Source organism: Pteropus vampyrus, unplaced genomic scaffold, assembly GCF_000151845.1.
Source record: "Pteropus vampyrus isolate Shadow unplaced genomic scaffold, Pvam_2.0 Scaffold626, whole genome shotgun sequence".
Classification (NCBI taxonomy): Eukaryota; Metazoa; Chordata; class Mammalia; order Chiroptera; family Pteropodidae; genus Pteropus; species Pteropus vampyrus.
This window is the reverse complement of record NW_011889407.1, coordinates 72,594-88,383: the sequence shown is the minus strand read 5'-3', so window position 1 is coordinate 88,383 and position 15,790 is coordinate 72,594. Positions and strand designations below refer to the sequence as shown.

Here is a 15,790-nt window from a genome sequence, read left to right as displayed (position 1 = left end):
CAAAAATATATAAGTCATTCATACAACTTAACACCAAAAAACCAAACAATGCAATTACAAAATGGGCAGAGGATCTGAATAGACACTTCTCCAAAGAGGACACACGGATGGCCAATGGCCAAATGACAAGATGATCAAGGTCACTCGCCATCAGAGAAATGCAAATTCAAACCACGATGAGATGTCACCTCACACCTGTCAGAACGGCTATCATCAATAATCAAAAAATCAAAAATCAAAAAATAAGAACTGGCGAGGATGTGGAGAAAAGGGAACCCTCATGCGCTGTTGGTGGGACTGGAAATTGGTGCAGCCACTATGGAAAACAGTCTGGAGGCTCATCGAAAAATTAAGACTAAACTACCTTATGACCTAGCAATTCTACTTCTGGGTTATTTATACGAAAAAATCCAAAACACTAAATCGAAAAGACAGATGCACCTCGTGTTCACTGCAGCACTATTTACCATAACCAAGATATGGAAGCAGCCTCAGTGTCCACCAACAGATGCCTGGACAAAGAAGTGGTACACAAACACAATGGACTGTTACTCAACAACGAAAGAGAGAGACATCTTACATTTGCAATGACAAGGATGGACATAGTGGGTGTCATGCTCAGTAACGTAAGTCAGACAGAGAAAGACAAATGCCATGTAATTTCCCTTACCTGTGGAACCTAAACAACAAAATAAATGAACAACAAAAAAATGAAACGGTCTCACAGACACAGAACGAACCGATGGTCGCCAGATGGGAGAGGCCTTGGGGGATGGGGGACAAAGGAAAAGGGATTGAGAAGCACAAACTGTCAGTCATAAAAGCAGCTGCGGGGATGTACAGCACAGCACGGGGAGTAGAGTCCATAAAGTTGTAATAACTATGGTGTCAAGTGAGTGCTGGACTCATCAGAGGGGTCGCTTCGTAAGTTATATAAACTCTGACCGCTTTGCTGTACCCCTGAAACTGGTATCGTTTGTCAACTACAGTTGGAAAAAAAGCAGGGATATTTCTTTAAATGAGAACGTGCTTCTAATGGCACTTCAAAATTAAAAATCCACACATAAAAATCTTGTTTTTATCACATCGTTCTTCGTCTTTCTAATAATACAAAATCAGCTCACGAAAACACAAGTTTTATGTAAAAGCACACGTGAAATCTGAATGAAAAGCAGGCCACCGCAGGATGTTACGAGAAAAGCTAAAGCGTCGTTTCTGCTGACACACCTTTTTTCTTCTTTTTATCTGATTTTCAATGTGACTTTTATACTTGGAGTACCAGTCCTCCGCACAGCCCCGAACGTATTTACTTTTAAGTCAGCAAAGAAAATGCAAAACACTAGTCATCCCCTACCCAGTGAGACACCTCAGAGTAAGAAGAGGGACATCCCACTGCCCTGGAGAGCGGACAAAGGGACAGCAGAGCCTGTGCCCTGCTCCCCTGCTCACAGCGACCGGCGTGCCTACTTGGCGGATGAAGTCCATGAGGAAGGAATGGGCCTTCATCTTGTCTTCCAGCTGGTGAAGAATGATCAGGGATGTGTTGCTAAACCCAGGTGCTTCTGTCCAAACACAGTAATGAAACAAAAAGTTAAGAAAAACCTACACAAAATGAAAATACCAACCTTTTAAGAAAATTATTTATAACATTGCCCAGTGTTAAAAAAATTTAGAGAAAAATTTTGGGAGCTTGATACAATTCCTACGGTATTCATTCAAAACACGAAATGTGTCATCAGTGTAAGCATTTGTATCACAATAAGCTTGACGGCTCAAAAGAAATGGTCAAGGAAAGTCAATACTCAGTTTTTCCTAAATGTCTAATAAGGCTTAGCAAGCTTGTCAAGTAGGAAATCAGGCTGACATAGGGATGTTCGAGAATTCCCCCGGGGGCCCCTGTGCTGCAGCGGAAATGCAGGAGAGAGAGCCACGGGGACAAAGGACAGTGTCAGGCGGCAAGACGTGACATGCCCGCCCTACGTGCTGAGAGTCGCTCACTGCAGCTCTTGGGCAAACGTACAGTTTCTACTAGCCAAATACAGGGATGATGCCGACCATCATTTAATCGTGCTAGTAAGTGCCACACACGACCTATGCCACGACTTTGCTTTTCCACACAAAAAGGCGAAGCGGCTAAGTAGGGCTAATCGATCTGCTTCCGTCGGAACAAGCAGGGTTTGCTCCAATCGTCCCTCAGTGTCCAGTCTATCCCAGAAATCTGTTCTGAGCCCTTTTCGAAATCTAGTCCTGAGAAAAATTTCAACCTTTTAAACTGAATTAATAGTAAACTGTTTCAGAAATTAAAAAACGTGTTCTCAGAGACGCTTTAATAAAGGAACTAGAGCATTCTCCAAACAGACGACGCCCTAGGAGCAGTCAGCGTGCGCTTACCCTCGGGGACGGACTCGGCCCAGCGCGGGTCGGAAGCCGGGTAGTCGTCCACCAGGTCCACGCTGATCTGGGCCACGGCTCTGTCTAGTTCGCCGTCGGGATCCGAATCAGAATGAGAGGACAGCAGTTCGTCGACCATTGTCTGAGCGTGACATAAGTCTTTTCTGAAATAAAGTTGGAAAACAAAGTATTAAAGGGGGTAAGCGTTTCCAATGCTCACCGTGAGAGTTAACTGCGACACCTAAGTGCCATCTTAGCCCGACGGCCGGTGAGGCCGCGTAAAGAACTGGACTCTTCCAAACTGGTCGGAGAGACGGAGGGACAAGCGCAGTGAAGACGAAGGCGGGGCCGGACGAAGCAGGCTCGGGAGCGGACGCGGCGCGCTCGGAAGGGGTGAGCCGCACAGCCGGGGCGCAAGCCGCGTACCCCACGTCGGGACGCGGAGGGCCCTGGGAAAGTGTCGTGATCCGCTCTGTTTTTCCCAAAGATCATTCTGACTATGCATGGAGAGGGCATCAGACGGAGCGTCAGACAGGAGGGAGGACAATCCAGGTAGGAAGTGTCTGCAAAATCTAGGAAGAGAAGGCGGCCTGACCAGCAGCGGCTGCGGCGAGACCGAGACAAGGAGAGAAAGTCTGAGAAAGATGCACGAGGTTGCTGGGCAACCGGCGGGACCTGATGCATCACGATGAGTCCCACGTCTCTGCTCTGAACAGACGGTGGACGGTGGTACCTGTCACTGGAACCTGTCACTGGAACGGGGACAGAAGCGAAGGATAAGCTTTGGAGACAAGCACAGTGCTGGGCGTACTGGAGCCGAGGTGCCCGCGGAAGACACACTGCTTTTAAAGTATGTGAGTGTGAGTGTGAGTGTGAGTGTGTGTGTAACGCCCCGAGCAGGGAGGCTTGCATCAATTCAGCACATGAAGCCAAGGAGCAGAGGTGCAGGGAGCAGAAGCAGCGGGGAGCAGAGGCAGCGGGGAGCAGAGGCAGCGGGGAGCAGAGGCAGCGGGGAGCAGAGAGCGGGGAGCAGAGAGTGGGGAGCAGAGGCAGCGGGGAGCAGAGGCAGCGGGGAGCGGGGAGCAGAGGCAGCGGGGAGCGGGGAGCAGAGGCAGCGGGGAGCAGGGAGCAGAGGCAGCGGGGAGCAGAGGGAGAAGCACGGGCTACGCCAGTGAATCGCGCACCACAAGCCTCTCGGGGCGCTTTGCTGTGAACGGGAAGAGAGAGGGCCGGTGGCTCTGAGGAACACGAAGACTGGTCTTAAAAAACAGCAGGTTAACCATGATCAATGGCTGATGAGAAGCCAGCACAGAAAGGCCCGGGGGAGGAGGAGGGACAGAGCACGCGGTCTCAGGGGAAGCGGATGCAGGGCGCCTCCGCCCACTCCACAGGCGGGCAGGACCCATGCGCTCTGTCTGCCACCTCCGCAGACCTGCGACAGGTGAACGAGGCCACCTGAGGCAGACAGAGCTGACCAGCCACAGCCCTAGAATGAGAGTAAGTCCAGCCGGGACAGCGGGCAGCTGACCGCGGACAGGGACCAGTAAAATAGCCACCTGAGCCCAACCCCAAACAGCCCGACCGCAGAACCATGAGCCGTGTCGCATAGGCCGAACGCGCTTGGTGATTTTGTACACGGCGAAGCCCGGCCAGCAGGCCAAGCCCTCCTCACTGACAAAGCTCCACAGACCCACGTGCCATAACGGCAGCTAGAGAAGAGGCCTGACAGTCACCAGTCCGAACGGTGCTGCGAAGAGGGTGTGTCACCTCACGTCTGTCCCCTAGCCTAGCTGGGACCCTCCTGTGACCACCAAGTCCAGAATGAGTTTGTGAAAGTGCTGAAGCTCAGAACATCCCCCCTGTAATGGCATCATTCCTCCCCCTTGCTCCCGCCACTTGACAAATATGTAGCGTGAGTAAAATGTGTCCTCAAACCCAAATAAGCCGTAATTAAAACACATGTCGTACCTGCAATAGAGCAGAAAAGCAGCTTTGAGCAACCTGGCTTTATCTTCCTGGGCTACGGTCTCATTCTTCACAGAGGTCTCGAAAACCACACTCTGGAAAATAACAGACTGCAACTTAGAGGGGAAGGTGTCAGGATGGTCTCAATCACTGGACTAAAAACCGGACCCCCCCGTGGCGGCAGCGGCGCAGGCTCCCAAGCTGTCTCCCGCACGCTACAGTTGACGCACGTAAAACATTTACTAAAACCAGAGACGACGCGCCCACTGGTCAAGGGGAGTCCTACAGAAAAGGCGCGTGTAGCTGAGTGGCAGAGCGACACTGAGAGTGGCACTGAGAGTGTCATCGTGGGGATTTCGTCGGTGCCAACAAAACCTTCCACAGCCGGCCCTCACGCTACCTGCCACCACGTGTGTCACCGAGCACAATGGCTGACCGAGCTTACACAAGGAGTCGGAATCACTTTAAAGACATGGAGCAGAATGTCAGCCATATTACAAAATCCACATGGTCACAAAAATTTTAAAAAAATCGTTCCTTTTTGTTGAAACTACCAATTTGTTTTAATTTTGAATTAGAGAAATCGTTTCTATATTTCACATACCAAACGGAAATTATCCCAAACAGTATTATTTTTAGTCTTCTGTAAAAGAATGATAAAAAATCTTATGGATCAGAGGTTCAGGGTTTCGAGATGACAGAAAAAAAAAAACCTGCTGGTTTTTACCCCACTCTCCCTCTCAAAAATCATCCCAGAGTAGCAGGAAGAAAAACACAACCACGCGAACATCTGTGATTCTAACCCCCACACGTGAGGATGGGGACCAGAAGGAGGAGCAGCAGAGGGCAGAGCAGAGACCTGTGTCTGCGGTGGAGGGCCAGGTCCTGACCGGGCCCTGCGGCCCACGGAAAGCAGAGTCCCCAGAGGCCTAAGGGGAAGGCGTCTCCAGAGCTGCTGGAGGGGCAGGACACTGGAGACGTACGCAAACGGACAGGAAACTGCTTGCTACATGCTCCAGGGCCACGTTAAGGTGACTCATACGCAACTCTTGGTGAGCTGGAAACAGTATCCATGTTGTTGCTATGACCAAAAAAAAATTACGTCGAGAGGATGAAGGCAGAGAAAGGCACATGAGTCACCCTAACTCCTCGGCTTCTATAACAGGAAGCCAAGAGAGGTCTGCAACTGCTGAATCAGGAGACAGCAATCTGTGCACCTTGCTTAGAAACATGGAGAAAATGCCAGAAGAAACAGCTAGAAGACTCAAAAGCAGCTGCCTCTGGGAAAGAGGACACAGCGGGTGGGGGAGATAAAAGAATGAATGTTTTCTTCACAACTCCTGCAAAAGTGTCCGATTTTAAACGTTTGGGGTAAATACTCCGATAAAATTTTAAAATCACGTAGAACCACATTACCTCATTGCTGGGTCCAGCAACTGAAGACGCTAAAGACTCTTCCAGGTCTTCTGCCAATATGGACGCATTTTCCCGAGAAGTGATAGACACCAGCCCACTGTTTCTCGAGAAAAGGACGGGAAGACCGCCACACGAGCCAGCTCCCAAGATACTGTCTCCTAAAAGAGAGAAGGACGCACGGCCACTTACACAGAGCAGACGACGCTCCTGACACCCGCCGGCCTACGGGAAATCCCCCCTCCCGTCCTCCCCGCGCACGTCACTCCTGCTTTGAACTCGGCTGTTTAATCCCGCAGCAAAGGTCAAGGACCCGCTGTGAATGCAGCAGCAGGCCGTGTCCTTTGGCTCCAGGACAGAACGAACTAGCCTCGCAAGACAGCAGCAAGGAGAGTAATAAGCAGAAGGTAAAACCACTCATTCTGCCAAATTCAGACCGCTTTCTCCATCTATGGAGCCCTCTTGCCCACTTCTGCCCTCACCGGCCAAGTAAGCCAAAGAGTGAGCCAACGGGGAAAGACATCTGAGCTTGCCCACTGCCTGGGTGCCACTGTGCCCGCCCAGTCAAGGCTTCTGGGCTCGGACCAGAATCCCAGGTTCCCTCCTGCAGCCTCACCTGGACTCTGCCCTCTGCCGCCCCCTTCAGGTCAGCATCCTGATGAAACCATCTGCCTGGCTCTATGAGACTCCTGGACGGCTCTCCCCTCCCCTCCCCTCCCCTCCCCTGCTCCCTGCCCCCTGCCCGCTGCCCGCTGCAGCACTCAAGTCCAGCACCCGAGCTGCTTCTTACTCAAGGGTCTGGACACACTTAAAGAACTGAAACCACGTCACTCTTACTAATAGGAATAAGCAAGTTACTTCTTAGCGTCGTTCCTTTCCTTCAAGGCCTCTGCAGGGGAAAACATTACTTTTTGCCCATAAACATAACGGTTTGGGAATTCCACTACCCTTCTGGTTTTTCAGCGAGGCTACCACTTCGGCTCCTACAGGTGTGGTCTGCAATGTCTCAGTGACACCTACAGGTACCACGCCTGAAGCCACACTTATTGGGGAAAGAATAGAAGCTCCTCAGAATGACGACTGAGGTCACCGATATGCTTTCTGAAGTGCCACTGTACCTTGCGCATCAAAGACAATCTTCTCCTGAGGCAGAGAAAACTTCCCGGTCCCCGTGGAGCACACGTAGACGGCACTTTCAGTGTACAGGTAGGCGGTCTGCGACGAAAAGCTGGGGACCATCAGCCGACACGCGATCAAGTCTTCCGACTGCCAACGAAACGCCGGATGACACGGAGTGAGAACTCAGGCCGCCTGTGTTTATGGTTTTGTAATTCCCGTTTTTGTACAATACTATGTCACGGAAACGATAAAACGATTTGGACCGTCCTTGCGAAAACGCCTGTGACGTGACTTACAAAATGTGGCAGAATAAGTCTGTAAACATCATTTAGAATAATTTATGTTGAGCAGCAAATGATTGGCAAATTTTGAAGACATTTCCACGGTGATAAGATTACAACTAGAAACCTATCGACAAATGTGTAATAGAAAATATAAGGTTTAATTCGTCGTGTTATTTATTTTAGAATTGGTAAACGCTTTCTAAAATGCTCCCTGTTAAACATTTTGGTTCTTACTTCACTGTCACGATATCAAGCACAAGAAAACTGAGTCACTTTGCTCCTACGTCAAATCAGAAGCAGAAATAGAAATGAGACCTGATTACGGCTGACCCTTGAACAACACGGGTTTGAACTGCGTGAGTCGACTTACACGTGGATTTTTTTACATAAATATTTTGGAAAATTCTCGGAAATTTCCTTTCCTTACTACTATGAAGCAATCCTACCGATTACACTAGTCTGCAATACAGAAATCACACTGCTGCTTCTTCGTTATCAATGCAGAAACTGCCGTATCTGTAAATGCTTTTTTCGAATTATCTTTTCGTTTTTGCTGTCTACTGTTAGTAACACGTACACCTGCAGGTTTTTTTGTGTCACATCAGATGATATTGACGCAGGTGCTGACAAAGACAGTTCATCGTACGAAACGATGACAAGTTCACAGCATCGGGAACTGCAGTGCGGTACTGGCAACACATTTTCTCCTGTGATTTCCTTAGTAACGTTTTCTTTCCTGACACTTACGTCATCGTAAGCACACAGCACGTGACACACGAATGTGCGTGCATCAGCTGCTTACGCTGTTGGCAGGGCCCCCCGTCAACGGCGGGCAACTACAGTTAAGTGTTTGGAAAGTCAAAACTGTGCAAGAGCTTTCGAACGTGCGGGGGTCCGTGCCTGAACCCCCACACCGTTCAAAGCTAACTGTAAAATGAAACCAGCAAGTGTTAAAAATGATAGTGTTTGTTATTAAAGAAGTAATTTTACCAAAAAAAAAAAAATTTAAAAGTAGGATCTGTTAGTTTTTAATTTACAAACCGTAGTCTTTATGCCAGTTTGCATCGTCTAAAAATTTTAACACTGAGCATTTTTTCTTGGATAATCAGGTTTTTCCTCATGAACAACATAGTTACTGATTCATTCATTCGTTCATTCATTCATTCATTTGTAGGCAAGGCAACCCTTGGTTGACCTCACAGACTGCAAGGACCTTGCCAGCTTACAATCTCGTATTTTTTATTTTTTACGCCTACGGCACCCGGTATTCCCAGGCGGTCTCCCATCCAAGTCCTAACCAGGCCCGACAGAGATCAGACGAGATGCGGCTTGTTGAGGGTGGCGTGGCTGCAGACACATCATAGTTATTAAGCTGATGAGTATATAATGCCTTCAAGTATAACCCTACTCTGAGCAGAAAGAACATTTTCCTGTAATTTGTAGGGCTCAAAATCGAACCCCGATTCCTATCAGGTTTCTTCCCTATTTTTCACTCTGCAGCTCATCAGCATTTTCTCTCTGCTCAACAACGCAGAAATAACCACCCCTTCCCAGACCCGGAGGACACACGAGCTGCTTCGACGCTCAGCTCTGTTCGGCTGAAGCTGAGCAAAGGACCAAGTCTGCGATGGCAAATAAACACAATGTCTAAAAGGCGGCTATTTTAACACACCCCCAAGCCCCGCAGATGCGTGTCTCAAAGATTCTGACCCTGCAACCGTGAGGGAGCGAGAACGCAGTGCGTTACGGTCGCTTTGTGATCTAACTTACAGACACGAACCTTACCTGGAAAGGTGGGTTATACTGAGTGACTTCGACCGTCACCGCATCTGGCATTTGGGGGCCGTCATCTCCTATTGTTACCAGAGAGTAGTAGACGAGACACGGGTTGTCTGCAGGGTGCCACGCTGCCGCCAGGACCAGGAGCCCGTCGCTAGTCAAAGCAAAAGACAGACCTGTAGTCTCCTCGGAAAACAGCCCGGCGGCTTCTCACGCAGCCGGACGCCCTCACCGTGGGGCCCAGCGGTCCCGCTCCGGGCCTGACCTACCCCAGAGCGGGTGACACTGACGCGCGCGCCTTCCCGCGTGCGATGCGTACAGCGGCTTCAGTGGCAGCTGCCTAAACGCACAGAGCACGCGGCTCGGTAGCTCTACGAGACGGACTCAGTGGTAGGAGAGAGCGGAGCACGAAACGCGCCACGAGACGGGAGGGGGCCGGTCTCGGAAGAACTGTGTGGCCGTCACGTGGCCTAAGAGAGGCAAAGCCACGGGACAGAAAACACACACTGGCTGCAGGGCTGGACGCGGAGGGAGGGGAGGGACGCGGGGGCTGACGGCTGCTGCGTGTCTTGACCGCGGTTACGGTTAGACTGTGTGTCTGTCGAACCCACAGACGTGACTCTGCGGGGCGGCGACAGTCCTGCGAAGGCGTTTCCTCTTCCTTATAACCGAACTCTACTGCACGTAAAAGGTAACTCAGTAAACCTGAGTCCAGACACCCCCAGGTACAGCCCGCAGGCCGACCCGCGCCCAGGGCAGTCTGCCAACGCAGCTCCGGCGGGAGGCCCGCAGCTGCCGCTTGGGGACTGGCCGGCCGCCCACCCTGTGCGGGCAGCGTGGTGCAGCGACGGCCACGTGGCCCCCAGAGCCTAAGGCAGCTAGTTTGGGGTCCCTCACGGAAAAGGCTGCCGATGCCTGCTCTGCTCTGCTCTTTAAAGCTCACTTCTGTCCAGACGAAAAACACTTTGTGGTCATTTTAACAGCCACGTGCAGACATTTTAAGCTGCGGTCGATGTGAAAACAAACCTCTTTCCATTTTAAAGCTACACGTTCCCCTTGTCTGTCAAGGCTGCGCCCCACAAAGAACCAAATGGTCTCTAAGCTCGGCCCTTCCGAAACATTTAGCATCATTGTTAGCAACTTTCATTCAAGTCTCAGAAACAGTAACGCCCAGCGCCTCCTACTGACAACTGAAAATAAGAAGCCAAGGGTCTTGGGACTACAAGTCCCAAGCCGGGGGCTACACTGCAGCCACTTCAAATCTGGCAACGCTGACAGGGCACCCGCCCTCCACTGTGCCCGGACCCAGCTCCCAACGCCGTCACTTCTGCTTGGATTCTTGAAAGGAATTCAAGGGTACTGGCCCAAATCAGCGATACACTGGCAGTGACCTCAGGAGGTCCTAGGTGACATAGAAGAACGTCATACATAAGAAGGAACAGAGGGAGGCCCCAGCGCGGTCTTAGGAGCCAAGGCGGTCACCCTGTGGCGAGCCTAGACCCTGAGGGCCGTCTGCAGACCGTGTCGCCGTTGCCGTGAGACAGAGGTGCCTGCGGGGACGTGGACGCACGCACACCTGACCAGCAGGGGTCCTTGGGGCGTGGTGCCGGGACCACATTTGACATCCTTATTTAAAAAATCTTCATATTTGAAAAAACATGAAACTGTTGTGGGTGCTAAAGACGGGAAGACAATCACAATCCGGCAAACCTGTATCAATCTGACAAATTTTTGTGTGACTAGATAAGGTAGTACAGTCAAGGTTTAAAACTCCCAGCCCTACAGCCAAGATGGCACTCTCGGCTTTGTGTCAGTAATGACCTAGGAGGAGAGCCGCCGAGCCCCAAGCCTCCGCGAGCAGTGGCGAGACGGACACCAGCCGTACACGGAAGAGACCCTCCGCACGGGCCACTGGGCCTGGAGGACGAGACTGGTGACTGCACAATGCGGAGCCGAGGGTCAGGAAGGACCACGGTGTCCCATCGGCCTCTCAGGCCCTGCTGGCATGACGCTGCCAGGGCAGGGGCCGGGGCTGACCCAGCACAGCGTCCCTGAGCGTGCGCCCCTCCTCCGTCCTGAACACTACACGGCCTGTGACTGAGTGTCCACGCCACGTGCCCACAGGGGGCTGTGTCCTGGCCGCAGTTCTAAACCTCTGGAAGTCTGGAAAAAAATCAATGCAAACAGGCAAACTGTTGAATTAAACGGCTCGTGGAAAACAAATGTGCCCTATCGTTCTCACGTGTGGTGACCTGTAAAACTTTCAGAAACTTTAAAGGTCCCTGCCGGGTCTCCATGGTCCGAGAAGGAAAATGACACAGTGGAATGCAAAGCCCTCCGAGGAGCAAGCGGGGCTGTCCCCTACCCTAGGCCACTCCGGACACGTGCGAGTCGCCCTGGACTTTGGTCAAGCTGGGCTCTGAAGGATGACGAGTCGCACGTCTATCTGCACTCGTTACGACTTCCTCCCAGAAAACCCATTATAGGTGGCTTTTAAGCTCCGTGTCGCCTCTGGTATCAGAGCTAAGTAACCACGCTGAGTGCTCACTTGTGTGCCCGGACTGAAGCCTGCCCCCTCCCTTCATGAGACAGGGCCACCGACAGGGCCCTCCCAGACTGAGGGGAGGGGGACGGCCGCGGGGGGCGTGGCTCAGAGGTGGAAAGGGAAGCGACAGCTGTGACAGCAGGAAAGACGTGTCTGGGGCCGGGGCAGACAGCGTGAGAACGTGGCAGAGGGCTGGGACCACCGCGGGCCCGGGGGGAGCGAGCCCCTGCACAGAGGATGCAACTCCACATGGCGACAGTCTGGCGGCACTCGGCCCGGGCGCCGAGCATCAGACGCACGCAGGGCAGGACGGCTGTCATGTCAGCGAACGTCGTCCCCGCCCAGACCCGCGCCGCCCGCTTCGTGAGGGAGGGCCGCTCACCAGCTCCGCTTCAGATCCAGGTACCGGACGCACACGCCCTCCTTGACGGCCTCGTAGTTGCTGTCAGAGCCCTGGACGGAACCACAGCGACACAGCCCCTGAGTGCGGGGCCCTCTGCGCCTCTGTGTCCCCAGCACCTACTCCAGCGGCTGAGCCGACAACTTTCAGCATTTTAAAAATCAGCAAATCTGGGGGCCCACTGGCACGGAGACTGAACTCCCCGTTTCTGTTTATCTGACCGCTGCACCCGGGTTTGCGCGTGGCACTGAGACAGGGCCACACGGCCCCCTCACCCAGACGGCGTCGGCGACGCTCTCCTTCAGGACCCTGTTCACGTCCCAGCTGAGCGCAAGCCTCCCTGAGGATTCGTCCAGCTCCCACTTGCTGACGTTCGAGCTCGTCAGGCTGTAAAAGCTCGACCTCTCTCGATCCCAAAGGACGCCTGAAAGCTGCACGGAGAGAGAACAGCCAGGTTTGCGGGTTGAGCTCCGACCTAAGTGAATTGTTTTTCTGAAATTCGCATTTTACGTTTGGACTATTCGATCAGGAATCTGAGCAGAAATCTGCGTTTTGGACTCAAAGGAGGGGCGCTCCTGCAGCGGACCATGAGGGCGAGGCAGCGCTTCGCGGGCACAGGCAGAAAGGCAGAGCGGGGGGCGGGAGGGTTCGGGGTCCCCAGAGACCGGCAGCCCCGTAACCTGCCACGCGGACCACAGCTAGAGGAGCGAAATAAGGTTCAAATGAGAAGTCGGACACACAGCAGCCGAAGGTGAGTCGTAGACCCAGCGAGCGAGGGAGGTGTGATCCGTGGCTCTGAACGCGAGAGCTGTGCGCAGCGAAGCTGCTCTGTGGGGGCGTCGCCCGTGGTGTGGCTTCGCTCTGAGTATGTACTGGCTTGCGTTCTTTTAAGCTAGGCACACGTGACTGTTCTGAGTTAAAACCCTGACTGCCTCCAATTCTCCTGCACTGTGTCTCTGGGCACGGACGGGGCAGAGGGGGTCCAGTGAGCTGGGGGAGGGGCCACGTGTGGACGATGGGAGCGGAAGGATGGGGCGGAAAGGGGACGTCAAATCTATGGGATCTGGGACATGCCTAACTTGCTGCAGAAGGAGAGACACCTCCACACCCCAAACCCAGGTTCGGGACCTGGTCCCTGAAAGAAGTGGCAGTGCCATTAACAGAGACAAGTCAAAAGGGCAGCGCGTTTTCTGGGTTAAGAGTCGTCATCCAGAGGGGAGAGGGGATGTGAGCCATCTGCCTCCAGTCACGTTCAGTGTCAGGTTCCAGACCGTTCAAGGAAGCGGCCGCCGCCTGGAGCTGCCACTGCCACGCGGTGTGCGAGGGGCTCGCGTGAAAACGTTTCACTCAAGAGACCACGGGTTTGGCCTCGTATCCACCCCGCTCACAACCGGCCCCCCGGGAAACCGCGCCTCGACGTCACCACGGAACAAGCTTGGACGCGAAGGCACCTCGCTGACTTACCGTGAGATCACTGCGAGGCGACAAGATTCCCAAAAGAGAGGAGACCTTCCGGCCGAGCCCCGAGAGCACGCCCTGGCCCTGCGGCAGCACGTGCTGGTGGAGCCTGCCCGAGCCGTCGGGCGTCAGCCGGACCAGCTGGCCTCCCGCGGAGGACAAGACGAAGCTGCCTCCCTGCCAACAGAGGCCGCGAGGCCAGCTCAGTCAGGCGTCGAAGGTGAGGGACAGAAACACGACACACGTCGCCGCAGAGGAAAATCGCCCGTCCCTGGAACAAACCTCAACTAGAAAGGGACAGTGTTACTGCATTCGACTAGTCTCCCCGAGCCCGTCCGCGTCCGGCCGTTCACGCCGCGGAGGGAAGCTGATGCCGCGCTGGTCTTTTCTAGCTGCGCGTTTTTAAATTCCGATTTTTAAATTACAGATTCACCTTATTGCACATTCAGCCAATCAAGCATCAGGTTTTATCTCTTTGGTAAACCTGCAGAGTATACGTCAACGAACCGTCCTTCGTAGCGTCTAAGAGTTTTTAAGTCACTCTCGTAAAACGTTCCTGACAAAAGTGACCACCACGAGCTACGAGCCAGCATCGACCTTTCAGAGCCCACGAGAAGGGCTCCCATTTTCCTGCTGCTGCCGTCACAGATCCCGCACTCTCTCTGCCCCTCCCCCCGGCCCGTGTGGCTCGGACCCTGCACTTCCCGCCATCCGCGTCGCACCATCCGCGTCCCGCCATCCCCGCGTCCCGCCATCCGAGCCCACCTCCAGGTGGCGTCACAGCTGCCCAGCACGCAGAGGACGCTGTCCTACCTGCACTGCGGTCAGGAACCGGTAGGCCTTGTCGCCGCCCGCGCCCACGGTGGCCTCGGTGAAGGTGCCCTCTGCGGCCAGGCTTGGCCAGTAGCGCAGGACCCCTTCCGTAGTGGCAGCCAACACAGCGACAGCCTCAAAAAAAGACACGACACTCGGCAACCACAGTGACAGAAGGACCCCTCTACCTGGAAGTCTGAGGCAACTGACATGAAGAAACCGGTTTCAAATCTGATTTACTGTTTAAGAAAAATCAGAAATAAAAGCTCCTTATACTTTAACCATCGCCATACTGTAAGACTGACCTTTCTCTTTGCGCAGTCCTGTGAATTTTAACGCGTGCGCAGGCCCGTGTAACTGCTGCCACACGACAAGGACGCGGAGCAGCCCCCGGGCTCCCAGACCACGCCTTCTCCCCCCTCCCCCCATCCTAACTCCTGGCAACCACGCTTTCCCCCCGTACGATTCTGTCTTTCCGAGAACGACCATTCTGGCACGGGCTCATCTCACTTCGCACGACGCCTTCGAGGTTCGTCCAGGTCGCTGCACGTGCCGCAGCTCACTCCTCACCCCGAGCAGCGCTGCTCTCTGTGGATGACCCTGTCTGCTTGTCCATCCAACCACGAAAGGACGTCTGGCTCGTCCCCGCCCTCGGCCACCGCCAGCAGGGCTGCTCTGACGTTCCCATACTGTTTTTTGCGTGGACCTGAGTTTTAACTGCTCCGAGGTAAACAGCCAGGACCAGAATCATCGAGTCCTACGGATAAGTGTATCTTAACTTTACAAGAAAGCGAAACTCGAGCGACTGCACAGTTTGCAGGCCCGCTGGCGACGTAGGAGTCCGGCTGCTCCGCGTGCCGTGGGTGCTCGGCTGGGTCGGTACGCTTTACTTTGGCCACGGCGACAGGTGTGCGCGGTATGTCACGGCTGTGCTGAGCTGCATTTCCCCAGCGGCCCTGGATGTGCACCTCTCTCCACGTGCTTGCCTGACATCCGTCCATCATCACCCGGAAGGCATCTGTTCAGGTCTGAGCCACTTTAAATTGGGCTGTTTGTTTCCTTATCAAGCTTTGAGAGTTCTTTCTATGTTCTGGATACAAATCTTGTTGGCTACGTGAGTTACAGATATTTCCTCCCAGTCTATATCTTGTCTCTTCGTCTTTTTACCGGTGCCTTTGGCAGAGCAAGTTTTTAATTTTGATGAAGTTCAGACTACCCATTTTTCTCTTTTCTGAATCTTGCTATGGGTGACTTCTAAGAACTCCTCTAACCCCAGATCATGATAATTTTCTCCTATTTTCTTCTAAAAGTTTCATAGTTTACGTTTTACACTTAGGTCTATGACATATTTTGAGGCAATCTTTGTCTAAGGTGTGAGGTTTGCGGGGGACTGTTTTTGCATAAGGATGACCAATGGTTCCAACACCATTGACGAAAAAGACCACGTCAGTCTGATGCCTTCGCGGCTGGCAGGGCAAAGAGCCCCTGTGCAGGTCGCTGGCCGCACCTGTGCTTCGCTCCGCTCCCCCGCCCGCCGTGGGGGTCCCTGCCAACGCCGGTGTCTTAAGTCCTGTAGCTCTACAGCTAAGTCTCAGAATTAGGTGACGATTCCTGCAACTTCAG

At 53.2% G+C, this 15,790-nt stretch overlaps 1 protein-coding gene across 1 annotated transcript in view; it reads right to left on the bottom strand.

The window, feature by feature from the left end:
• The window catches only part of NUP133 (nucleoporin 133), a 39,124-nt gene that overhangs the window by 15,921 nt on the left and 7,413 nt on the right, over positions 1-15,790 (bottom strand). The window contains 10 exon segments of the mRNA XM_011384797.1: positions 1,468-1,562; positions 2,392-2,555; positions 4,360-4,451; positions 5,773-5,930; positions 6,888-7,035; positions 8,958-9,105; positions 11,879-11,949; positions 12,172-12,327; positions 13,361-13,531; positions 14,168-14,302. Coding sequence (XP_011383099.1) covers positions 1,468-1,562; positions 2,392-2,555; positions 4,360-4,451; positions 5,773-5,930; positions 6,888-7,035; positions 8,958-9,105; positions 11,879-11,949; positions 12,172-12,327; positions 13,361-13,531; positions 14,168-14,302 — 1,338 coding nt within the window.